We start from the raw sequence: 26036 nt of genomic DNA on the forward strand, positions 1-26036 counted from the left end.
CCTCCCGGAAAATTACCCTCTGTAGGTCAATTACCCCCGAGGACAATAATTACCCCTCCCCCCCCCCCCCACACACACACACCGGAAAACTACCGTCTAACCCTGATAATAAATTGTTTTTAATTTTTCGGGGGGTTATTTTCCTCAAGGGGTAGTTGTTCTTTCATTTCACATGACACCAAAGTTGAGCATTCTAGAAGTCAGGGGTCTGATCATAAACCTTTGTCGCTTACCTCTGTATGTCTTTCTCTCTCTGTTCCTGTCTCTTTCTCTCTCTCTTTCGGTGATCATTACTTTGTTCCCCTTTCCTCAGTACATAAATTTTTATTTCTAGACCCTATGTAAAATGAAATGAAAGACATAAATCTTAGCCTTCTTAAAAAGACATAAAAAGGAGTTAGACAATTTTGTTGATTGTTTTTAACCTCATTTTTATTTTATTTTAAATAAAGCACACATAGGCCTATTTAGGGGGGGGGGTGAGACTGGACAGTGCGATGGAATGAATTTTCTATGATTAGCACTGATTTCATTATTATAGTGAACTGAATGCATTGTCATAGCATCGTTTGGTGTGTTATTATTTGGGGGGGGGGGGGGGGGAATTGAGCACTAATTTTTTTTTTTTTTTTTTTTTGGGGGGGGGGGGCCTCGAAAATTAGAAAAATCGGGGTAAAATGCAATAAATTATTGAAAATTTATTACATTTTCTGTTTTTTTTATTATGGAAACTGCCCCCTACCCTTGCCCCCGCTGCGTACAGTCATGGTTCAGTGACAAAGCAATGGTCTCGTAACTGTGAGGCCCCAGGATCAAAACCGTGTCGATGTGCTATATATTAGTGCCCTTTTGTGGGGCATTAATCCACATTACTGTCATTTATGACTTAAGGGCGTAGGTCCCCTAATTGATCAACATAAAAGCATACACATGCTTTAGCAGTCACGCAAAACACACATTGTCAAATTATTATTCAATAAAATATGAGAATGTATACTATTATCTAGATCTATTATTTTTTAATTATTTTTAAAATAATTCCATAAATTGGGGTAAAAAAAAAATATTCCAACTTTATGAGCGACAGTGTATTAGTTCTTCTTTATAATAACATATGATTCAAGGTCACATGGGTTATAACTTTTAAATTAGAAGCTACCAAAGTTGGGTACACTTTTTTAAAAACGCACTATATATCGCGAGAGTGACAAACTCTACCAGATCAGATAATTTCAAAGAAATTCTGGGGGGGGGGGGGGGGGGGGTAATCATTTTTAAAAGACTGGTATTAGTGTGTTTTTAAAATTACCGAATATAGTTTGATAACGAAAATATTTCTTATAAACATCCAATATATCTTGATAGCACACATATTATAATTTTTAAACATTGCACAATCATTACACATCTCTTTTTTAAAAGCGCATTTATCCGGCATTTATTCATTTATAAACATATATTATTTTGATAAGGCACATATTTTTATCAACATCGAATATATTTTGATAACACATGTATTTCTTATATACATCGAATAAATTTTAATTGCGCATATATATTTCTTTGTAAACATTGAATATATTTTGATATTGACTCATTATATTTCGCAGGGATCGATTTTTTTTTTTTTTTTTACCCCTTTTGGCTTTCCATACGTACGGCTTGCCATACACAATATAAACTTTTCAACGTGGACGAGGAAGGTGGAGTTCTCTTACCGTGACAAGAGAGGTGATTATATTTCAGTTCCTTTATTTTGCGTGGTGTCTCTCTGAATGAATTGTTACATTATCTACGAATTCTCGTTGCTGTTAGTATAAAAAATAATTTATTTAGCATATGCGAACAGTATTGTCACGATATTGTTTTGTGTTTTACTCTGCAGGAGCGCTCATATTATGATGCTGCATAGGTACGGCCATCTGGCTCGCTTCCACGCCGGTCGGGCGGGGTTGAAAGCGGCTGGTTGCCGCTCGAGGCAATCGGTTGGTTTCCACAGGTTATTGTTAACGTGTCATCGAGAGGGAACAAGTGTCATATCCACCAAATCCTGTAGTACCAACCAACGAAACAGACATAAGGTGGGTAAAAATGTTGAAAAGAAACTTACTGAAAACATTGTCAGTAATGTCAATCACAATTGAGTCAATAATCATTTCCTTAGACCACAATTCATGTATTGTCATATTTTCCATTTTGCATGATTGATTGATTCACCACCACCACCACCAACAACAACAACAACAATATCAATAATAATATGCACGCAAAAATTTGTTTATGATGTACAAATTACCTCTAGAAATTTACTTCCAGAAAATTACCCCCCCCCCCCCCCCGGGTCCTCCGGAAAAATACCCCCAAAGACAACCACCCCTCGAGGACAATTACCCCCGGAAAATTTTAAAACCAATTTATTAACAGGGTGCATGGACTTCCCCTTTAGTAAACAGGGGTAATGTTTGGAGGTGTATTTGTCCTTGAGAGGCGTATTTTTCCTATAACGGGGGTAATTTCCAGGGGGGGGGGGGAATTGTCCTCATACGCAAATTACAATATGTAATGAAATGCCTAAGAATTGAAGACCCTATATTGGCAGGTATAAATTGACTGATATGGTTTCTTTCACAAATGCGCAGTGAGGTAATTTTCTAGTAATTATTTTTCATGATTGCAGGAAAGCAACAACATCATGTTGAATGGTAGCCCTGGAGCAGGCAAGACCACCGTGGGGAAGATTGTTGGTAGAAAGCTTGGTATGGATGTCTTAGATGTTGACAATGACGTACTAGAATCTGTCTGGGGTATGCCAGTCAGTGAAAAGGTAAGTAACACTTATGTTTTCATGTAGTTCATAATATCCCACAATGGCATTCATTTTTCTTTAAAAAGTGCAATGACGAATTGGAAGAAACTAACACCCTTTAATTCTCTTCCAATATAAGTTGGGGAAAATTGACTCTCCTCTCTTTTATCTATCTATCCTCTCTCTGTCTCTCTCTTGCTGATTCCAATCTATATTTCTAGTTTCAAAAGAGGATTATCATCTTTTGATTCTTGTTATCAATGTTGTAATACAAATGCTATTTGCTTTTATTTTGAAAGACATCACACAAGTGATGCCATGCGCAGCACAAGGCTAGCCATATGAGAGTGCATGCATTTCACCTCGTCTTATTTGTGTAAGTGTCAGAGATATATATATGCATGTGTGCATCACTTTTAACAGTGGACTATCTCTTTTTGATGGGATGGTTAGCATGGTGAGAAATGAATTTGCACAGTCACGTGGTGTCATTTGACCAATTAGATCAGCTACATTCCAGAGCCTGTTCTGTAAAGTAATTTAAACACAATTTTTTAACACCAGAGTACTATCGGGACCCCATTTCCGTTTTAAAACTATAACAACTACATCATATACGTAATTTCATCAATAGCATCAAAGTTATTATGTTTTTTAATAATCATGCCTTTTTCCTCTCTGTCTCTCTCTCTCCTTGCTCCCTTTCTCTCATACTCCCTCCTATTAAATCTCTGTCTATGTTCTTGTTTCTTTCTCTTGCTCTCACTTTCTCCCTCACTTGTCTCTCACCCTTCTTTCCTTACCTTTCCTGCTGATACCCCATGTAGCTCTTTGAAGTCGGAGGAGATAATTTTGTTGAAGCAGAGGGGCAAGCGCTTCTCACCTTTACCCCTCCATCCGATACAGTGGTGACACTGACCGGCTCCAATGCCATGCATGATGAAGCTATGGCTCACATCTCTAATCATGGCCCAGTCTTGTTCCTGGACGTCAAGAACGAGGACATCCTCCAGAGGCTAGAGGCAATGAAGGTCAATCGGATCGTAGGGCAAGAGGCAGGTGTATCAATGACAGAGATCCTAGCATACAGGCAACACTTCTACGAGAGATCCTACAACGCACGCGTTATCTGCGAGGCTAACGAAACCCAAGAGAGCATCGCTGGAAAGATTGTTGAAGTTGTGGCTCGATTAAAGAACCACAGTCCATACGTTTCAACGAGGAGTAGTGGCAAGAGCTTGGGGAAGGACTTTCTAAGTGCAGTCCTGCAGGGTTTGGCGGAGGATGGTGGACTATTCGTTCCTTCAGGACCACTCCCACAGATGACCTTGCAGCAGTGGGAGCGTCTCGTCCCCTGCACCTACCAACAAAGAGCTCAGCGCATCCTGGAGCAATGGATCCACCCTGCTGACCTTCACCCCCGAGTACTGAATGGAATGATCCAGAAGGCGTACACTACAGATGCCTTCCAGTCAGAGGATGTGGTACCTGTTACTCATCTAGAAGGAAATCAACATCTGGTGGAAATCTTCCATGGACCAACCGCATCATTCAAGGATGCTCCTTTGCAACTCATGCCTCATTTCTTCAGAGAAGCAGTGAGCCAGAAAGGAGATGCAAAGTAAGATTAACTAGTACTCAACAAGAAGTAAATGCTAAGATAGATGCTTACAGTACTACAAAATAAAGGAATAACATCTTGTGGATACAAGGGGGGGGGGGGGGAGATTTGATTTTGTCATCTTGATCAGGCTACATGAAAATGTACATATAAGGGTGGAATTTTATGAATGACAATAACCCCCTTGTGTGCTGAAACTGTATCTATATTATGTATGTTCTTAACGTTGACAAATATTACCACCAAAGTGGAGAACTGAATATGCTATACATCCTTTATCAACATCATTCTTATCATATTCCACTTTTAATAGGTATCTTATATTGGTAGCTACATCAGGCGATACAGGCAGTGCTGTTTTAGATGGATTTGGTGCAACAAGTGGTAATTATGAAACAGATAGAACAGTCTTATGGATTAGAAAGAATTTGTAATACTAAAGAATATGAATTACATGTGTATCTTCCAAATCATGTCTTAGTGATTCAACTCTAATGAAGCAGGACTTGCACGTACATGCATACTGTTTACAATAGTTTCTACCATCCAACTTCTTCTCCAATCATTTTACCTTTGTTGCTCAATATTTGTGGTAAAGTGTTTTTAGTGGTGGTTATTTACCTGACTGCTAAGAAAGCATAAATGTGTTAGTAAGCAACCAAAGGACCAACAGCTTTAGGATCATATTCAATTTTTACAAATACACTTACAACTGTCACCTTTAAGACTTTATTGTTAACTTTCTGCCCTTTGTTTCCATAGTGACCAGTGGTGATGATGATGTGTCTGTGATGGTGTTTTATCCTGAGGAGGGCGTGAGTCCAGTCCAGAAAGCTCTGATGACCGCTGTGGATAGTCCCAATGTCAGAGTCATAGGTAATTATATAGCTAGAAGAGATGAATACCTCTAGAAGTTAGTGTTATGTAAGCATAGACTGAAAGTCCTTGTTTCATGAACTTTAAAGTTATTTGAGCTAGGAAGCTTAAATTTCTCCTTGTAGGCTCTGACAGTCGATCATTGAGAGCTTTGACATTTCAGTCCATGTTAGGGATTAATCTTAAGACCAATAAAAAAAAAGTTGACTCACAACTACATGCGGTATTATCAATGTACATAGTAAGACTGCAGTGTAGTTTAGTAGGAATTACAGCATATCAATATTTGCAGATAAACGGTAGCTTTAGGAATGAGTCGGCCTCTTAGATTTACTTTCATTTGTACGAATTTGTTGATTTTTGCATACTTTGGTTCCAATTATAATATAAAGTACACCCATTTGATGGTAAAAGAAGTGTCTTATATTAAGCTTAGGTTAAGTCCAAAGATATTTGCTCTTCAATTTCCTTTAGTTTCCAACGGTTGGCAGATATGTGTACCATTTTTTGTGCCTCCAAAACATTCCACTATCCAGGTGTTGAAAGTGATTTTGACTTCTGCCAGTCGTCCATCAAGCAGATCTTCTCGTCCTGTACCTGCACGCTCCGACACTCCCTCCTGAACGATCACAACGTCAAGCTCAGCGCAGCAAACTCCATCAACTGGGGACGCCTCTTACCTCAGATTGTGTACCATGCGTCCTCGTACTTAGACCTGGCCCGGCAAGGTGTGATCAGTGTGGGTGACCCTGTGGACTTGTGTGTTCCCACCGGAAACTTTGGCAACATTCTGGGAGCTGTCTATGCGAAGGTAATCTTGCTGGAGTGTACCTAGTGCCTATTGAGAAAGTGCCAAATTAATATTTGCTCATGATACAAGGATATAAGGAATGTATATGTATGATTCTAGGAAAATAACCTGTGGACTATCAAACCCTGGACTCAAAACTCCTGGACATCTACTCTCCAGAAAATCACCCCTTTCAGACAATTAGCCCCAGAGGCCCAGACAACTATTCTAGAACAACTTCCCCATGATAGGTATCTTTCAGAAGGTCATTACAGCAGTTTTAAGGAGGAATTTGTTATAAGGGTTATGATGTAGTTAGTGTTCCAGCCTATTGATATATTTTTGTGGAAGTTCGTATAATTTCCAAGTTTCATGAATCATTCTCATCTTTAGAGAGGCAGGGAGATGAGCAATATGATAAATTAAAGAGAAAGAAGTACAAGGGATAGAGAATGGAGAAGAAATAGATTGGATGTTCGGATCAAGTTTTAAAAGTTGTTATCTTTTTCTTTTGTTCATCAGTTGATGGGAATTCCTCTGCGAAGACTAATTTGTGCTTCTAACGTCAACAATGTCTTAACAGACTTCCTCCACACTGGGGTGTATGATCTGCGTAAGAGACCTCTGAGGGTCACCATGTCTCCTGCTATTGATATCCTCCAATCTTCAAACCTAGAAAGGTACCTGTAGTTCCCTCTTATTTATTGTATGTATCTTATGTATTGCAAATATCTATATCCTTTGTATATCTATATATATATATAAGGTATAGATACATTTATGGCATATACTTATCCCCTTTGTATCTGCATGGATCTTATTTATTTCATGACTATATCCTTTGTATATATATATATATATATATATACCGGTATATCAATGGTATAGATATATTTATTGCATATAGTTATACCCTTTGTATCTATACCTTTTGTATATATATTCGAAAATGTACAGGCATTATTTTTTTTCCTCAATGGTATGCTATTATTCACGTGCTGTGTGATTGTGGAATGTTTGCAATGAACATACTGTCAAAATATGAGCTGAGCAAATAATACCCCAGTACTCTGTTTGTTTTGATTATGGATTATTCTCGTTGCCCATATCCAGTGAATAATTGTAAATATTTAAAGATGGCTGCTTGATTTTTTGTGTATAATGCTTTATATAGTTGTATGGAATACCTCAGCCACATTGTTGCATGGAAAATTAATTAATGTCTGTGTGAGAAGAAAAGAAATGCAAATGGAATCTGTGCTTATGCATTAAATATTTTTATAAAACATAACGTCTTCAAAGTGAGAAGAAAATGACCTTGAAATCATTTGTAATGTTTAACTTGTCAAGAATCTATTTTTCATCTTCTGCCCTCAGATTGCTGTTTCTTGCCACAGACTGCAATGGTCCTCAAGTAGCCAGTTTCTATGAACAACTCAAGCAAGAACAGTACTTCAAAGTACCAGATAATGTAAGAACGACATTACTTTATTGAAAGCGAGAGTGAAATCTGTTTAAAAGCATTATACTTTAAACGACATTGGAGTAGATGTGAAGGTTGATATTGATATTTATAAAATGTTTAAAAACCAAGTATGTAGTGTATAAATTCCAAATAATAATTGAATTGGTTTTATATGATATCCTCATTGGTGTGGTTTAAAATGAGTAAATTAAGCATATCTGGGTATAAAGACAAATGTGGATTTATCTGTAACAACCCTGCTGTTTCCATATCATCTGAATTCAATTATCAATGATAAATGATTATCATTTAAATGTGAACTTGATAAATCAGGCAAGTTGTTTGTCAGTATCAGTACTCAATTTTTGGTCTGTCGTAAAGCTGTGAAAATCTTCACCATTATGCTTTGATTCTGTTATCTTGATGTCCAGGTTCTGTCCAAGATTCGAGAAGACTATGGTTTCCATGGAGATTGGTGTGATGAAGAAACGTGCTCTAAGGCTATCAGAGAAACCTTTGAGAGAACAGGTATGATTAGTAGGAGTAGTATTCATTACAACGAGGACAGGTTCATATATCATTGTCTATGTAATGAAGTTAATTTTTTACAATGTCCTGTGAAGTCACCTTTGCAATAATTTCTACAATAATGGTTCCAGCATGTTTGTCTGGCCCCAATCCCTAGATACATGGTTAAGATAATGGCAGTATGAAAAGTAGAACAGCTTGGTAGGGAGCAAAAAGACATTAATAGAATTATACCTGTGATATCAGATAAAATATTATGTACAAGTAGATGTTTTATACCATCAAGTTGATTGTTCCACCTTTCCGGTTCCAGGAATTTATAGATAGCACAGACTCAAAATGATGATAGGAATAATAGATTTTTTGTTTGTTTGGAGGGGGGGGGGGCACTAATTTAGTCAACCCTCAAAGCATATGATATAGTGAACTCTTTCATTTCATATTCTCTCCTATAGGGTACCTTCTAGACCCCCACACAGCTATCAGCAAGGTGGTAGCAGATCGCCACCCCTCAGACGATGGAGCCCCAATGCTCATCTGCTCCACTGCTCACCATGGCAAGTTTGCATCCGACGTTCTCGACTCTCTGGGCCACAGAGCAAGTCACTCCGATAAACCGGACACACTCTTGAATCGACTGGGGGACCTGAACCCTCGACCTGGGCGGCACGTGAACCTTGAGAGGTCGATTCGGAATCCCAGGGTTCATGAGAAAGTTGTGGATGCTTCGATGGAGTCCATGATGAAGGAAGTACAGGAATTTGTGCAAGAAAGGATACGGAACTGAGTGCATGAGGAGATGAATGCATCGGGCTTGCTTGATGTCCTTTTGTTGTGGTAAAAAAAATAGTTGAAGGTTTAACCAAAGATTATTTAAGAAAAGACCTTTCCAGTCAACTGTCTTGCAGTCATTAAAAACTTGTTTGTTCTATGTCATGAAAGTAATTTCCATGGGGTATTTTGTTATCATTCTCATGTTTATTTTGTTGCCATTATAATTGTTTGTTATAATTTGTACTACAGCAATATCATTCATTTTTTTCTTTAAACATGAATATATAGATATATGTAGGTTTTTGGAGGGATCAAATAGATTTCAGAATCTGCTTTAAAATTTTGTATGAAGTTGATTGACATGCTTTATACATCGATTTAATAAAATAACCTAAGAAGTATTTCCCTATATCTGTGAATCGCATAGTCTAAAATGTGTATCATTCTCTCAAATAATTATTTATATTTTTTAATAAGTTCAGCAGGATTCTGCATCTTACTCGTTTAACTGTGAGTGGAAAGACTTAAAATCCCATTTCTAGCCCTTTCCTTTAACACACTGAAACCTTGACTTGACATAAAAACTCTGTGTCAATTGTGAGTGTGTGAGTTTTGCTTGTGCTGTGTGTATATCAGACATGGTGCACAAGTCATAAGCAGCATTGTTATACTGATTAAACACCTGCAATTTCTATAAGCAAACACATGACATACCATAATTTGTGCTTTCATTGCTGTGAGATATGTATTTAGGACTCACCTTGACAAGTTATTTATTCAACCTATTTGTAGCCCTTATTATATGTACAAGAAGAAATGTACAGTACTTGAAGCAAACATGCTGCATACAAATATATTTTCTTAATGATTATTATTATGAGAATATAAAAAGAAAGCTGCTTGGATTGATCACTAGATTAGTAAAGTTTCTTGTGGATTTATGAATCTATTTATAATATTACATTTTCTTTACTTATTTCTCGGAGGGGACGACAAATATTTGATCTAGCATTTTTGTTATGAAAACTATTTGAAAGATGTCAGTTATCATATTATTGACACTACGCAGATCGAGTGAAATGAAAAGTATGTGGCATGGTTTGTTCCATGTATATCTTTTTATATTCCACATACTAAGAATCTTGCTCTACGATTGGTCAAAAGTAAATCACGTGATGAAAGATAGTTTGCCCATTATTGATGGGAGAAGCAAAAAGTTTGTTACACTGTGTAGATAGTACTACTATCTACACAGTGCAACGCACTTTCACTGAAGATTATCCAAAAGTACACTAAAACAGCCGTAATTAAGCGCGCATTACCTATGAGCGCAATTAAAACAAACACATGTGCGCACCGTACCCTCAAGGGGTTAAACTGTTAAACTTTTTGGTGTGAATTTGGGCATGACCTGCGTCTTTTATGTAGATGCATACACGTCCTTTTCTTTTTGTAGATAAATTGTTTTAGATGTGGAATATAAAGCAAATAATCACCTTTTGGTTTCAGGCGATGGCATCACTTCCTCGTCGATCAGAATGTATACGCTATCTTTCCTCAGCTTCGCTTCGGAAAGATAGCTACATCCAGATCGCCTCGGAAGTGATAGTTTGTCCCATCATCTTCACCAACGGTAGTTATTTGCTTACTATTCATGTGTAACTATACCTACTTTATGTATTTTTAGAGTTTTAGTTGTGAATGGTACAGCTCCACTATCTTCTTCATTTAGATGCCTTGAGGGATCACTGTACGTTTAGTATTTTATCATCATTCATTATTCATCTTCAAGGTATTGTTCTGAGATGATGTTTACAGGGTTTGTTATGGGCTGAATTGCAATACAATCTACATAAATGTCCACTTGCTACACTTCAGGTCAAATCTGCTTTAAGTGCCTTAGAATTGTGCCAAACAAAAGCTACATGTATTCAAAATCATGATGATAATAGATTGAATTTTACATAGCATTTAAAGAGAAGGTCAAGTTCTGGGAAGAGGTGAAAAATAATTTGTGTGCGTTATCCTTCTTATTATGCAAGTGTGGAAGAACATCAGATAAGACATGTTCCCTGAAAAGCATGGCTCTTCAAATGCCTTCATATTCTAATTATGTCATGTAACATCGTAAAAATCCAGGGTAGGATTTTTACGCCACATGTTCGTGTAGTTCCATATACATCTTTCTGTGTACAGTGTTTGTAACTTTACCAAGACTTGGCCAAATTTCTTATCATTTTGATGATTCCAGAACCTTGCAATACACACAAATTCTTATATGCTAGATGATCAACCTTTTCTGGTCGATTCCACACCGTTTCCTTCACAATGCAATCGCATGACCAGAACTCAACTTCATCTTTAACCTGATATGTGAAATAATAATCATGTTTAAGAAAAGAATCATCTTCCCTAAAGAAGAAAATATGTGATTTTTTTAAATTTCAGCAGCATTATTTAGTGGGCAAATCATGTACCTGAACTAAAATGGAAATAAATGATAGAGATATACTAGGAGAAGATCTTTAATTGTTCAGTCTGATTGGTGTTCTGTTGATTGTTAAGTAATTAAGACGTAATTAACACAACAAAATTTCAAGTATTAACTATATTTATGCATTTACCGTCACCAGTATTTATTTACTTACTCCCGCAGATGACTCCAAGCATATAATACATTTACTAGATATGATAAAAGAATTCAGAAAAAAGACTGATCAAACCTGTTTCTCTTGCAAGCTAATTCTATCACCAGGATTCGAGATAATTTAAATGTATGATAATAATGAAATCTTACCGAGTATATAAGTTTTGCATTGATATATACATGCCAGCATACTACAATGATGCACTGAATTATCTCTTAAACAGTTGTGTTCATTAGCATTTTCTAATACATGGTAGACTCTATATAAAATACAAAAATACAATCCTTGAAGGAATACTGTACTTAACTACTCTGCAATAAGAGTACTGGTACATTCCTTTTTTTTTCATCATTCTAGATGGATTTCCACATCAAATAATTTGCAATAAATTTCAAGCGAAAGCTCATTTACATGAATGGAATAATTGTACTGAGAAATGTAATGATGCATTGCTAGAGATATTTCTTGACAAATTTCCTTGCTTCAAGGTTAGAAAAACTTAGTACTGCAATCTTGGCATAAGTAAGAACACGTAATATAAATGCGCATAATTTATCATGCTTCACTGATTGCAAATATAATATTAGACTAAAATAGAGAATCAGATTATTTCATTATTTACATTGCACTAATGATTCCATTTTGCTTTTATTTAGCTTCAACTACACGAGTTAGTTATCCTTGTGTTAGACAAACTTAATATCTGGGTGGTGGAATTTAAAAATGAAAGGTAAACTTTATTTACTCACCAAGAAATAAAAACAATATATACATTCATGATATTCACGAGATCATAACATCTAGATGAGAAGGTATTTCAGAATTGTCAATAAAATGTCATAAAATATCAAGGCACATCAGAGAACATACATTCAAACATTAAAAATGCCATCTACATACCTGTGAAGGGAAAAAAAAATCAATTAAATTTTTGATTCACATGCTTCATGATGTAATTAATATTTACAAATGTATAACCTTTGTATATCCCATTATATATGCACTACAAAGAAGATATATACATGTACAAATACATCAATTCAAATTTTAGCCAAAAAAGTAAAGATATTTGCTTCATATGCACATCAATATGACTACAAGTTTAACAACAATTGTTTCAATACTGCCCCAGCATGTTAAGTACTAATAACAAGTACTAATAAAATCAATCAATCGATCAATCAATCGATCAATACACTTGACCCGAAAGCTTCATTGCTCTTGGTACAAGGTCCACTAGAACTACAGGTGTTACATGATTTTGAAAACCCTGGAATGTCTAGGTTTTTTTTAACATAACACATAACATAACAGTGAATTTGAGTTGCTTATTGGTGGTTTGAGCCTACAGGTCATGCAGCCCTTATATAAAAATAAGAATATAGTTGGCAAATTTCTTCAAGATTGCAGTATAATTTTGATAATACGGTTTACATAAGGATTATGCATGGCCAAAATACAATGAAAGTGCAAAGAATGTACCATTTTTTTCTGAGTAAAGCCCAAGAAAATATTAAAGGCCCTTATATGAAACATATTTTCATATTTGTGGTTTACAAAAGTAAGATTCTTCCACATCAACTTTAAGCCCTTCGTTTCAATTATCTTTGAATTGAGGCCTATTCTACATCATTCAACAAAGCCGCTTTGTTTACATCACGCCTCTGATCCATAGCTAGCTCACCGTTGTTATCACCCTTACACTGCATCCTCTCGGCCTCCCTATCTCTCTCTAGATGCTCCTGGCAGTGACGTCGTTTCCAGTCTTGCACTGAAATAAAACGAGAGAAAGAGAACAAAGATGACGGACTTGAGGCCTGAATGATCACTTCCTGACAGGTTCTATCGTTGGATGTCTAGAGTAATTATTACAATAAATCACAGTCAAGTCATTCAGAAAGTGACAAATATTTGGCTAATAGGAGATCTAGATTTTCTTATGAAAGGATGAGGAGACCAAGGAGTTCATACACAATTGGCATCTCTGTATACAGAAGTAGAGATGACCTTCCTCTCAAGGCCTGTTTTCTGGCAATATAATGTTTTTCCCTTCATATATGAGCATTTTTTATAGTGGATAATTGAGTGCATTTCCAATTCAAAGAGGGTTCATGCACAATCAATCTGAGCTGTTAAGGAAGCACCATCACAGAAGGGGAAAAAAACAGATTAAACACGAATGTATAAGACAAAAGTACCTTGACAATCTCTACTGCAGTAGTACTTTCCCGGCTTGATCTTCTGTTGACGACACCTGAAATGAACAGACAACTTGGTCATCAATGAAACTGAAAGACACAGATGATTGGTGAACAAACAGGAGCGAGAAATAAAGAGAAAGCGAAAGAAAACGACAGTGACGAGGCCGGAGGCACATATACCTGAAATTGTTCTCAGAATTAATCAAATTACACTGTACTATATTGTATATGTCATTAAGACTACATGTAAGTAAAATGAAATATATTTAAATCGATTAAAATGAATTTATATTGATCTAAATTAAAAAACAATATATGAAATCTTATCAAATATATTGATTTAATACATTACAAAAAAGAATTTACAAAATCTTACTGCTGGCATTTCTTGTAAGTCTTTGGCTTGTCCTCATGCTTGCCGCATAAGGCACACTGTCTCAGATTACTAATCTTCATCTCAGTGAATTCATCAGACATCCCTATGTCAACACTTTTAGTAGTTTCCTTGGACGCTTCTGCAGGGTGATCTTTCAGCCTGTCAACTGATTTTCTTTCATCCTGAGCAGTGCAACATCCAGCTTCAGCAGGTTGATTGGTGATTGCAGGAACTTGTTCCTTCTGCTTTGGACCAGGAACTTGTACCTTCTGTTTCATCTCTGTACCAGGAACGTGTTCCTTTTGTGTCATCTTTGTATCAGGTACTTGATTGTCCTGTTTCACCTCTGTACCAGGAACTTGTTTTTTCGGCTCCATCTCTGTGTCTGGAATGTGTTCTTTCTGCTTCATCTCTGTACCAGAAATGTGTTCCTTTTGCTTCATCTCTGGACCAGAAACTTGTTCCTTTTGCTTCATCTTTTTATCTGGTTGCTGTTCATTCTGCTCCTTCTCTTTACCAGGAACTTGTTCCTTCTGCTCCACCTCCTTAACTGGTGGCTGTTCCTCTTCTTTTGGAGTCTCATCGTTTCCTACATTCGTTGTCGCATTTTCACTGTCCTCTCCTTTGTTTTCTTTCTCTTTGTCCCCAGCTCTTTGGGGTTCTTTACCCCACTGTTTGTTTTCTTCATCTTTGCTCTCTATGTCTCCATCTTCGCTCTCTTTTTCTGGTTCAAAATAACATTCTTTGTATTCACCCGCACCACTCATTTCTATCTGGGGAATTAGAGATACAAATGAAATTATTATTATTATGTTTTTGTTATTAATGCTTAAGAATTTAAATTATCTCATTCTTATACTTCTTTTTTAAAAGGCCCTTCCAGATTACAGTACTTTAAAGGTAATACAAAGTTTTGGTATGGGGTCATGAATTTGGTTCAAATGAACATATTGGAAGCATATGCGATCCTACAATATTCAGTGATTGTTGTCGCGGTTGAAATTGAGTCTTCAGTTATGAAATTGTAGATAATAAACTCTTTAGGTTGTATAGCTCCCTATAAAGGTCAAGATATTAATTAAGCTACAAAACAATGTTTCTTGATTAAAATCGACCAATCAGCTATTCCCGTTTGAAAATTATATATCACATCTACCTATTCTGAGATTTTCATGGTCCCAGCTACCATTGTACGGCCGCAGGCGCTATTTGAAATATATCAAAATTTACCGGGAGCACCGGTAAATTTTTACATTCAACTTTTCTTGAAAGCAGAAGTGTTTAAGGGGCTAAATTTTCTAGTGCTTCTATGTATTAAATACATCCACAGGTGCATCCAAATATATCAAAATTGTAAAGAATCACTATCCACCCAATTTTCAAAATTTCCCAAAACTTTGTATTACCTTTAACCAGGAGTATTCACAATTTTGGTTCTAGACAGTGGAAATACTTAAATCACTCTTTTTATTAAGTTTACCATTCACATCATTTTACAGAAACGGATATGCAGTAAAACTTTGCTTTGATTTCATTGTCATAATTTGGCATTTGATGGAAAAATCTCCATCTCCCACAAGACTTACTAGTAACTTGACTCATCACTGTCAAAGATGTGCTCCATTTAGTCATCTAGAAAATAGCACCTTTTATTTACTGATTTGGAAGTATTTATCTGCTTGGTGTGAAATTAAAATGTAGGTTACTGCCAGATTTGTGAATTTAAGTACCTTTTTCTTCATTTCTTTCTCAATCTTCCTATTTTGCTCCCCATCCGCTTCGTTACCACCAGGGTCTAGTATTCGTATTCGGCATGCACCTGCTTTAGGATTGGGCATAGGTGGTTTCACACGTCGCTTAGGTAGTGAAACTCCCACGATTTTCTTTGGTTGTGTTCTCTCCAACTCTTCAATAAAACCAGGAACTTTTCTGCATTCTAAAAAAAATCAGGAAAATAACGGGGAAAAAAATTCTTGAAAGAATTATTGTGAATTCATGATTAAGTAAAACGAGAGGTTACATGTTGCTTGTCTACATTAGATAACCCTTGTACAAGTTTGTCACCTATTCATTTCCAGTCCAGTCCTGGAGATTGACTGCCAATCCTCTATATTCATTGTTTGGAGAGGGGGGGGGGGGGGATTTGTTAAACTGAGGAATTGATGTGAAAGTGACATTGCAAACTTTCAAACTTGTTAAAATACCTCTCATCTCAATCTGGTCTTATTTCAACTTACCATCAACAAATTTTTGAAGACCCTCTGCTTCCAGTTTGTCTAAACTCTCCTTTCCTACATGTTTCTTTCTTTGAATCCTTCGCTCTTTTTTTGCCATCTGCTTTTGAGCCGTGCGTGTCACTCCTTTGTCCTTGCGCTTCGCGACGGGAATCATGGGACGTTGAACTGTTTCACCTGTATTATGATGCAAAGGACTCTCACATTCATGCATCCTTTCATTGCAGTGACTGCAATGCCTTATTTTCACATGGAAATTGGGTTCGTAGTGGACCTCAAAGACTTGAGGAAGGACGAAACCCTGACCTATGACCTGCTTGCGGATACACTCAAGATGGTCATGGCACCCAGGACATTCATTAGGATGACGCGAGTAAGAAGTTGTGTTCCATCTTGGGTACTTCAGCTTCACCTTCTTCTTTACTTCCTTTGTGTCTTCATTTTCAATTACAATACTAAGCTTTTTTGATTTATAACGCTGCTTCACCGGATCATCGTCCCCACTGTCCTCTGAATTGTGCTCAATCTTGACATTCACCAGGTTGCGCCCTTCTTTCGAATCCTCTTGGAGTGCATACATTGTCTTGTCAAGTATGGACTTCTCGTATTTATTGATGACAGTGCATGCTTTAACCAGGGTCGGTGAGTTGTCTCCAAACAGGTGAAAGGGTTTCTCAGGGGGAGGCTTCCAGTATAATGTGACGTCTTGCTTGCACTCTTCTGCCTGGAGCCATAGGCGCAGCATCTCAAAAAGACATCCTCCCAAATGAAGCAGAAACTGCAAGGTCTTGACCACCTGTAGAAATCATAGAAAATAGATCAAAATTTATTTCTAACCAAATGTAATTGAATGCATTTTCATAATGTTTGTCTAAAATTGTGACAACCCTTTTCACAGAAACACATACAAACAAAAATGGATGATTCAATCAAAGTGGCATTTGAAAAATAAAACACAGTAGGTGTCATAGTCACAAGGTCATGAAATATTGCCCTGCACAGGAATATTTTTCTATGGCTAGATAATAATCCAAAACTGCTTCCCTTTTTACAATGCACTTGTCACAATCTACATGTAAAGCTCAGTAGAATTGTTTAACTCCAGTTGAAATATTAGCTAGAAATCATGTTGGTATAGTAGTAAACAAAATGATGTTTTATGAACTTAAACGTGAGTATTCTGCCATATCCTAAGCATTATGAAGGTGATGAGTAATATTCATCCTAGCAAGCACTTATGGTTACAACTTATAATTTATGATGGGGGTTGTGTGTCTGGATGCTTAACGAAAATGAAGCCATCACTTTTGCCTTTGGATTTTGACTAAATATATGCATTAAACAGCACTAAACTTCATAAATATTTGTCCTTTATCATATTGCGCGTAACATAATTCTTAAAATATTTATGAAATATTGTAAACTTCTTCAAATTACAGTCTTAAATCAACTGTCCGGATACACAACCCGGTCTTGGGATGCATGTAAGTGGAAATGACAATTTGAACTTCAAGCCAGTACATAGTCCACTGCTTTGACTATGTCCGTGTCAAGTGCTCAATCAGCTGAGAAAATAAGACACCCTCAACGCTAAAACAGAGACAGTCCTTTCATTCTTACCCTCTTACCTTTTAACGGTGTATTTTTTTTTGAGGATAACACAATTAGTGGAGACTTTGCACCATGTGAGGGAGCGTGAGGGGGGGGGGGAGGGGTAATGGTGATCGTGAAGAAAAAAACAGTTACCGGTATGTTAAAATGGACAGAATCTGGACAAGCCAATACCTTGATAAGATGCAGGGTCTTATCTTCCATAGGCTTCCCAAACAGTCTGCGGAATGTGTCTTCACTATCCCTCATGTAGAAAGGGTTCGTCACTGCAACAACAACAAAAAAAGAACATTTCATCGTCATCATACATATATCTTTATCATGTATTCCATATATATCACAAATTATATACCTCTCTTTAGAAATCTAGCCATCTGATTCGCCAAAATTGGAGTCGTGATTTTAGCCATTCCCGTAAAGAAACAAACAATGCCAGTAACGGTTAATGAGTGAGATTCCTGAAAGATTCCGGGTACCAGGAAAAAAGTAACATTTTGATGAGATCCACATTGGTTTACGTGTTAAAACTTACTTTGTGCCAGCGCAGATACCATACAGTGTTTTTTGTCTGCGATTCCCAAATGATTGTAACATTCAGTCATATTTCCAGCAAAGATTAACAGACAGTGTCTCAGATTTTCTGTGATATTTTAACCAATCTTCACTCAACAAAAGGATAAGATAAGAATTCTTGGTAGATTTTTGTGTCAATTTGGTATATAAAAGATATAAAGACTGCTTTAATATTCGAGGCATATATATAAACACCCCTCGGCAGGCCTCGGGTGATAGCACGATCACCTCCCATTGAGCGTATAAAAACAACTATTGTCTCTCATAGCAGTCAATCATTATTACTATACTATGATTTGCTTTGAACAAAAGTAAAAGCAAGTAATAAAACACTTCTGCAAAATAAGTTGGGAATTATCATCGACTTAAAAATACGTTGGATACCATGTTGCTCTGCTTCCTGTGAAGGTGACACTAAGTATGTGTTAAAAAGCTCAATTTCACAAGGCAAGACTCTTGATTGAAAATGATAATACCAGTAGTGTGTAAATGTAGAGTTAATCGATATCTGTACATTTTAATTGCTGACATCTAACTTTGGTATCATCATGCCTAATGTTCCATTTGATTGGGTTCGGAGACTACATATCATCTTTCATTTCTTCCTCAAACTGAATTAAGATTAGAGTCAAAACTTTTGTCCATTTGTTGCTTCTTTACCGTCTATGCCCTTAACCTACATGTAGCCCTATTGCATGTCACATCCACTTCTTTAAACACTAAAATCAACATTTTATATGAGTATAAACTTGTACAATCAAACCTTATGGCTAATCCATTTTGTTATTCCCATAGTTGCAGAAGGCATGATATACACACAAAGGCAATATTTACTCAATCTCTGTACTGTGGTGTATTTTACACAAATGTGTATATACACCACCATACAGAGATTGAGTTTATTGTGTATCTTATACGCTAAGGTAGACACACACAAAAGCACAATTGAATTACCATTCATAATGTTGTTTGTCTAGTATTATCTACTCAGTCATGGCGAACTCACACCGATCAAATGGGGGTCAATGTACAAATATTCACTGATATCAACCATTTAGATATTACTGTATATTCCCTTCAAGGCCATATGGGTGGCATATTTCACCGTAATTTCAATGTTGTACAGGACTGTGCAGGTTCATATTCTTTGAACAGAAACAGCTACAAGCATACATGTATAATAATTGTGTCTCTCATAGAACTGGAAGCTATCTTAATACTTGGGGCATGCACCCAATTATACAGACAGGGTTACATGTAAGTGAATCCTGAGAATTGGGAGTCAAATCCAATTGAAATTAAGCCGACATGTACGTCAGAGATGAAAATAAAACGGTCTTCCACGGACATGCATGTATCATGCACTAAACATCATTCAATGATTTATGTAAATCTTTTAATTGTACAGAGGAAGGGGAGAGATACATGTAAAACAAAACACTCTTGGATATGAAACTTACACTAGCACCATAAAAGCATATAGGCTTAGTAATACTTGGGTTCATTTTATTTGTTTGTGAGTGAATGAAAACATCTTCACTGTTCATACATAAACATTTGAAGATTGATCACACAAAACTTCATCTGTCCTGTCTCCAAAATTTCCAACAATAAATAACCTCTAATAGCTTACAACCCAACAGTAAAAGTGAAAGTGAAGCTAGAGCTCTATAGCTATAGTGAAATACATGTATCTATCATAATTCTACAGTGCACACTTGTTTCTACATGCTAGTACATTAATTACCAGTAACATGCAAGTATATGCTGTATTACTTGCATGGCTTGATAATCAGTTCAAGATTTCTCTACAAAACACAGTTCGTGAAAATTGTACTTCATCAAATGCTTATTAAAAACAACATCTGATTTGTGTAAAGAGAGAGTGACATCAACATTTTATTTGTTATACACAAACTTTTGCACCCACAAAATAAATCAAAAAGCAACTTCAATTCCAAATTATCATTTAATTGAGTTATTGAATGTAAGCTTAACACTTAACAGTGTTTTGTACTGTATTCTCTGCTTAAAGAAAGAAGGGCACTATAAAGTCATATTCTCATTGTGAAAGAAATCCTAGGATGTCTTTCTGGATTTGACTTATAAACAATGGGATTTCCTCACTATCATACATTTTTGGGGGTGTTTTGCCATTTATCAATGCTCATGTGGGCCTTCCTGGAGCTAATTAAATCACTCTCCTCTCTTGCATTTTCAAACTTGCTGTTATACACAAATTTAATGTCCTTCTGGGTCTCACCGAAATTGTCTTTCGTTCATTTTGGAATGTAATATTGTTGTCATTTTAGACATGAATGCCTGGCCCTAATGCCTGCAAACAAATAAATAAAAATAAAAATAACAGGTGTAGCCTACTTTATTTTTCTGACTGACTTACTAACTGATGATTTACTTAATACGAATTGATGATTTACTTATTAAATGTTGATGTACTTACTAATTAATGATTTACTTACTAATTGTTTGAGACTGGATCTCATCAATGAAGGATCTGTACTGGAACAGTGTGATGAGATCCTCACACAACTTCAAGCCATCCTTGACATGCCCTGCAAAATGAATGTAATAATCCACTTAATAATCTACAAATCATCTTACTAGTGTGTCATTCAAATCTAAACAATAACACAGCACAGACACTAGTATGTGGTCCTAGTAATTAATCCTATCTTTTGGGGGGATGGTGAAGTTATGTAATAAATATCATGAATTAAAAGAATCCCTGGTGTTCCTTCAAAAATTCATCTCCTTCAGGAGCAGTTCTAGAAGAATTATGTGAGGGGTTGGGGGTTCTTGCGTTCATTTTCTACATGTGCGGCAAAAAAAATGGGAGCAACCTATTCCCTCTAGAACTGCTACCAATCTGTTTCCTATCCCCAACCCCAAAATCTATGGTAATCCTTGAAATTAGGCATCAATAATCTGACAATCATATCTCACAATTTTCCAAAGGACACACTGTGATTACTGACATTATTTATTTTCATTTTTAATTTTTTTCATAAATGAGAAATCTAGGTCACGCTACGAGCTACAGAACATAAAAGAAAATAAAATATGTCCAAATTAACAATGAATTAAAGGCTAACTCCTAAAACATCACATTCGTATACCAGTAGAAGCATTGGCACATTGAAATTTTTTAACGTCATGTCCACATTTTAAAATGAATTATCACAATTCAAAACGATTGATTTCTCTTAGGAGACAAGAATACCGTGATCTCTCCCTACGTTGAAATACGATGTGCTGCTAGATCATGCTAATTAATCAGTGCAGATATAATGATGCTTTATCATCTTCTTATGAATGTGGATATACTAAAATATTTATTTCAAAAAAATAAACGTAGCAAGTATTTACCATTTGTTAACATCTGATCAGTCACTTCCAGCACTTCTTCAATCATGTTGGTAAATGTCTAGAATTACAAGATAACAGGAGAGAAAGAAGAGAATATCAATTGAAGTACATGTACAATATATTGTAATTCCTGAAAGACAGATAACAATCATGACAACATAAATCTTATTTGAAATCAAATGAGCAAGTGATAACTCTCTCTCTATATCTCCTTATCTTCATACAGACATGAACAAAATTATATTCAGTGAATTAAAAGCATAAGTTTTCATTAACCAAATACTTCATGAAATCATAGCAATAGGTAAAACAGGTATTTACTTTTCACCTGTTGCAAACCATAAGTATGCCAAAATTGAACTCTTCAATGATGGCCACTTTCTTTAGTTGAATAAACTGTAATGAAAAGTGTTTCAATCTTTAAAAAAAAGGCATTCAGATAAAATCACAGGCTTTTCATGCTACTGTACATGAAGAAATTGAATTTAATCTTTAATCATTCTCAAAAAAGGTTAAACAATTGTCTGTGCTTACCATATCACTGGAAATGCCTGAAATTTCAAGGATACCATTATTCAAGCAATATGCCTTGAAAGAAACCGAGAAGTAAATCCAAAAGTGGCGCCCCTGCAACAACAAACAATTGGGATAAATTTTAATAATACAAGAGCCCAAACAATTAATACACAATGTGTAAAAATACAAATATAATAAATGAAGGCCAACCGGCCTAAATCAAGTATAATTTTTAGAAGGGTGAAGATGCATGCAATGTTATAAACAAAAACAACAAATCCCACATGAATGAATGATGTAATATATATGCTTAGATCATTAATTGTAATAACAATAATGATGATAGCAATAATAAAATAATAGTAGTAGTAACAACATTAACAACAACAACAACAATAATAATAATAATAATAACTTAATAACAATAATGGTAATAATGTCATAGTAGTAGTAGTAGTATAAGTAGTATTAGTAGTAGTAGCAGTGGTAGAAGTAGTTGTAGTTGTAGTGGTAGTAGTTGTAGTAGCAGTAGTAGTAGTAGCAGTAGTAGTAGTAGTAGCAGAGGCGTCGCTAGAGGGAGGTGAGGGTGCCCCCCCCCCACCCCCACCCACCCACCTATTAGGATATTGTCATTAAAATTACGCTGCCGTTGAGAAAAATGAAAAAAGGGGGAGGGAAAAAAAGAGAGGAAAAGGAAAAAAAGGAAGAAAAAAAGGAGAGGAAAAGAAAGAAAAAAAGAAATGAAAGAAGGAAAGAGAAGAGAAGAAGGAAAGAGAAAAAAGAAAATGAGAAAGAAGAGGAAAAAAAGGAAAAGAAAGAAAATAGGGGAAAAAGATCAAATGAAACAAAAGAAACGGGGGATGAAAGAGAGGAGAGAGAGAGCATGAGAGAGGAGGGGTGGGAGTAAGAGAGAGGGGAGGGGGCAGTTGTTGGGTGGAGTCGTCTCGTCAAGGGAGCAAGAAACAAAAAATGTGCTTGTTGTAGACAGGTGGTCACTAAAGCAGGTTTGACTGTAGTAGTAGCAGTATTTGTAGTACATATAGTAGCAGTAGTAGTGGTAGCAGCAGCAGCAACAGCAGCAGCAGCAGCAGCAGTAGTAGTAGTAGCATGGAGATAATCTCCATGGTAGTAGTAGTAGTAGCACCAGTTGTAGTTGTAGCAGTAGTAGTATCAATAATCTAGAATTTCTAGAACTTGGCGTCTGCATCTAATTTTTAAGTTAACAAATTGTCATTCTATATTTTGTAAAGTTTCATCTTTTTTTTTACCTGTTCAACTATCATCCTCTTGTAAGATTCCTTATGTTTCCTGAAGAATGCTGCATTCTCGTTACACACCTTCTTGCCAAACAGGCTATCCTGGGAGTAATCGATTTGTATCAACCTCATCTTCAAGCCTGCTTGTTGGTCACCCTAACTGAAAAGAAGCTTGTTGTAAGCAGAACTATGCTACCTGAGATACCTCACTTTTCTGAAGAACCTGTTATTTATTAATAGAAAAAAATCACAAGAATACATTTACTGGTACTTTGGTATCACAATAACAAATATAACAGGCATAGAGAGCTAACATTTTTTTCTTTCTCTATCTAAATAATTTTAAGAAAAGAGCAGAGTATTACAGAGACGCCAAGTTCAAAGATCAGCAATGCGTGACATTTTCATGATTCGGCGCGCAAGCGGGCGTGCGAGGGTATAACACACGTATAAATTATAGCGTTTTTACAAAATCTAGCGCGCGCATCGTGCGTGAGAGCGTTTCTAGACCCTCTAAAGGCATGACGTCAAGCCTAATGCGTGACACTTGGTAGCTCTGGTATTAACTGATAAATTCTAGAAATTGTATACATTTATCAGTACGGTAATCAAATAATCAAACAGTCATAGTTACATGTGTATTTCATATCACCACACAAATGAAATCTTTTGCAGATGGTCTTTGATTTTAAAAAGTCAAAGTAATGAACAACAAAAAAAGCCAATATTCTTTTTACATGTCATTGTTATTTAATACATTAAATTGTACACAAAGCTGAAGTAAAGAATCCTCTCTTTTGCAAAGGCAAAGCAATATTGACTTACTCTTGCAAAGATTCTAAACTAGGTGTAGATCGAGTATTCCAAAGAAAGTAAGTACTGCTATGACAATCGGTGCACAAATAGCGAGCTCAATTACGACAAGCGACCTGCAAACCACATTGGCCTACGTGTATAGCAAGGAGACAACAGACAAGTCCACGTATGGTACACAACCAACCCGCGCGTCTCTGAGCTGAGCTGGGCAAATAAGGTACAGGTTAGAGTCAAAAGTTCGGTCATATCTCACTATGCAAACAAACAAAATTACCTCATTATATGCAGATGATTTCATAAACTTACCAGACAGCGTGCTCATTCTCGCATTCAACTCCAGTTATTGCAAAAGCGATGCTGCAAAATCAAGAGAACCGAGAAGTCCGGTCTCTCGCGCTCGGTACGAGGTCAAGGCAAGCGATGACGACAATTTCGGGTATTCCCCTTTTTGTGATGGTAGCGTAGTCTGCGCGATCAGGATTTTTCTGTAATTCATTATCCTTGACCCCCGGGGGAAGTACTCAGATATGGTTTGAACAGGGGTGTGCCGCTGAAGCCTCGAAACCCTTACTCTTATTTTGTGGGATTTTTCTCGAAGTAAATCCCATTTTTCACAATTTTTGCGTGTTTGCAATGCAAACGCCCTGAAATTTTTGAAAAAATGGACCCATGTTTAGGGATATTTTTGTTAAAAATAGGACTCATGTTTAGGATTTTTTTGTAAAAAATTGACCCATTAGAGCGGCACACCCCGTATGTGTAATATATGAGTACCCCCCCCCCCCCCAGGCCTTGAACCAGTTTGAAGATGGCAGATAAAGGCTTTAAGAATGACCCCCCCAAATATCCGACACTTTTAAACATGGAGAGTCCCACTCTGTGCATTTTAGATTAATCAGTGCCAAAGTTTTGAAGGTGTTTAACTACGCGTTGATGCATACATGAATAATTACATAACATTTTTTAACTAGTTAGGTATTCAGCATTCATCTCGATGAGTATTACATTTTGTACAAATAACCTTTAACTGCCAATGCGCAAACAGTGTGCAAAGTTTACAAGAGAACATGATATATTATGAATCCAGAAGAAAACAGAAAAGCTTGCCAAATGTTGGAGTGAAGCAATATCTCATTTCATCACTCGAGAAAAAAAACGTTCTTATATTTATGAAGTGGTCTATTCATTGTGCGCCAATCAAAACAAAAATTACCAAAGTCGGTTGGGAAACAGAACCTAATAAGTAAAAAAAAAAAAAAAAAAAAAAAAAAAGGAGTTAAGCTTTTATAGATCTCAAAATCTCAAAACAAAACATTTTGATGTTGCTTTAAATATATTAAACTCATTTTTTTTTTAAATAATTTTTTTAGATATAACAATTAAGGGAAGCAGGAAAAAACCCTGAAATAAAGGTTTCACCTAAGTCTGCCATCTCTAATTCGTACAAACACCATATCATTTCAAAACAAATACACGTATGAAATCACAAAAATTGCACTAGATTATATTTCTTGTAAAAGTAAATATTTTATTATAGCCAAAAGAATTTACAGTAACT

At 36.1% G+C, this 26036-nt stretch overlaps 2 protein-coding genes across 3 annotated transcripts; one reads left to right on the top strand and one right to left on the bottom strand.

Annotated features, from left to right (window-relative positions):
• Positions 1–1901: 1901 nt before the first annotated feature.
• LOC115929309 (threonine synthase-like 1) lies at positions 1902–9962 on the top strand. Its single transcript, XM_030998039.1, has 10 exons — positions 1902–1985; positions 2678–2824; positions 3634–4427; positions 4741–4811; positions 5190–5303; positions 5840–6114; positions 6616–6773; positions 7471–7564; positions 7990–8086; positions 8542–9962. Exons 1-10 carry the CDS (start codon positions 1902–1904, stop codon positions 8871–8873), a joined length of 2166 nt encoding a protein of 721 aa, XP_030853899.1. The 3' UTR covers positions 8874–9962.
• A 1507-nt stretch (positions 9963–11469) lies between these two features.
• LOC100890795 (golgin subfamily A member 6-like protein 7) lies at positions 11470–24878 on the bottom strand. 2 transcript variants are annotated; one of them, XM_003724537.3, is made up of 11 exons: positions 24785–24878; positions 23675–23885; positions 22425–22517; positions 21891–21948; positions 20984–21076; positions 18105–18196; positions 16323–17115; positions 15816–16021; positions 14086–14858; positions 13707–13762; positions 11470–13279 (listed from the first exon to the last, which is right to left on the bottom strand). In XM_003724537.3, exons 2-11 carry the CDS (start codon positions 23792–23794, stop codon positions 13128–13130), a joined length of 2436 nt encoding a protein of 811 aa, XP_003724585.1. In that variant the 5' UTR covers positions 23795–23885; positions 24785–24878; the 3' UTR covers positions 11470–13127. The 2 variants fall into 2 exon arrangements, with proteins under 2 accessions (XP_003724585.1, XP_011670174.1); XM_011671872.2 differs by lacking the exon at positions 24785–24878 and adding an exon at positions 24488–24739.
• Positions 24879–26036: the final 1158 nt, after the last annotated feature.

Source organism: Strongylocentrotus purpuratus, unplaced genomic scaffold, assembly GCF_000002235.5.
Source record: "Strongylocentrotus purpuratus isolate Spur 01 unplaced genomic scaffold, Spur_5.0 spur5_contig_858, whole genome shotgun sequence".
NCBI classification, from domain to species: domain Eukaryota; kingdom Metazoa; phylum Echinodermata; class Echinoidea; order Camarodonta; family Strongylocentrotidae; genus Strongylocentrotus; species Strongylocentrotus purpuratus.

Bases quoted from the DNA above. Each gene is read 5' to 3' on its own strand.
- LOC115929309 (XM_030998039.1), top strand. From the start codon at position 1,902: ATGCTGCATAGGTACGGCCATCTGGCTCGCTTCCACGCCGGTCGGGCG. The intron at 4,428-4,740 runs GTAAGATTAACT...CACTTTTAATAG, and splicing joins AGCCAGAAAGGAGATGCAAA to GTATCTTATATTGGTAGCTA. The intron at 6,115-6,615 runs GTAATCTTGCTG...TTTGTTCATCAG, and splicing joins TGGGAGCTGTCTATGCGAAG to TTGATGGGAATTCCTCTGCG.
- LOC100890795 (XM_003724537.3), bottom strand. From the start codon at position 23,794: ATGAGGTTGATACAAATCGATTACTCCCAGGATAGCCTGTTTGGCAAG. The intron at 17,116-18,104 runs GTATTGGCTTGT...TGATTTCTACAG, and splicing joins AGACCCTGCATCTTATCAAG to GTGGTCAAGACCTTGCAGTT. The intron at 14,859-15,815 runs GTACTTAAATTC...CTAATTCCCCAG, and splicing joins AGAAAGAAATGAAGAAAAAG to ATAGAAATGAGTGGTGCGGG.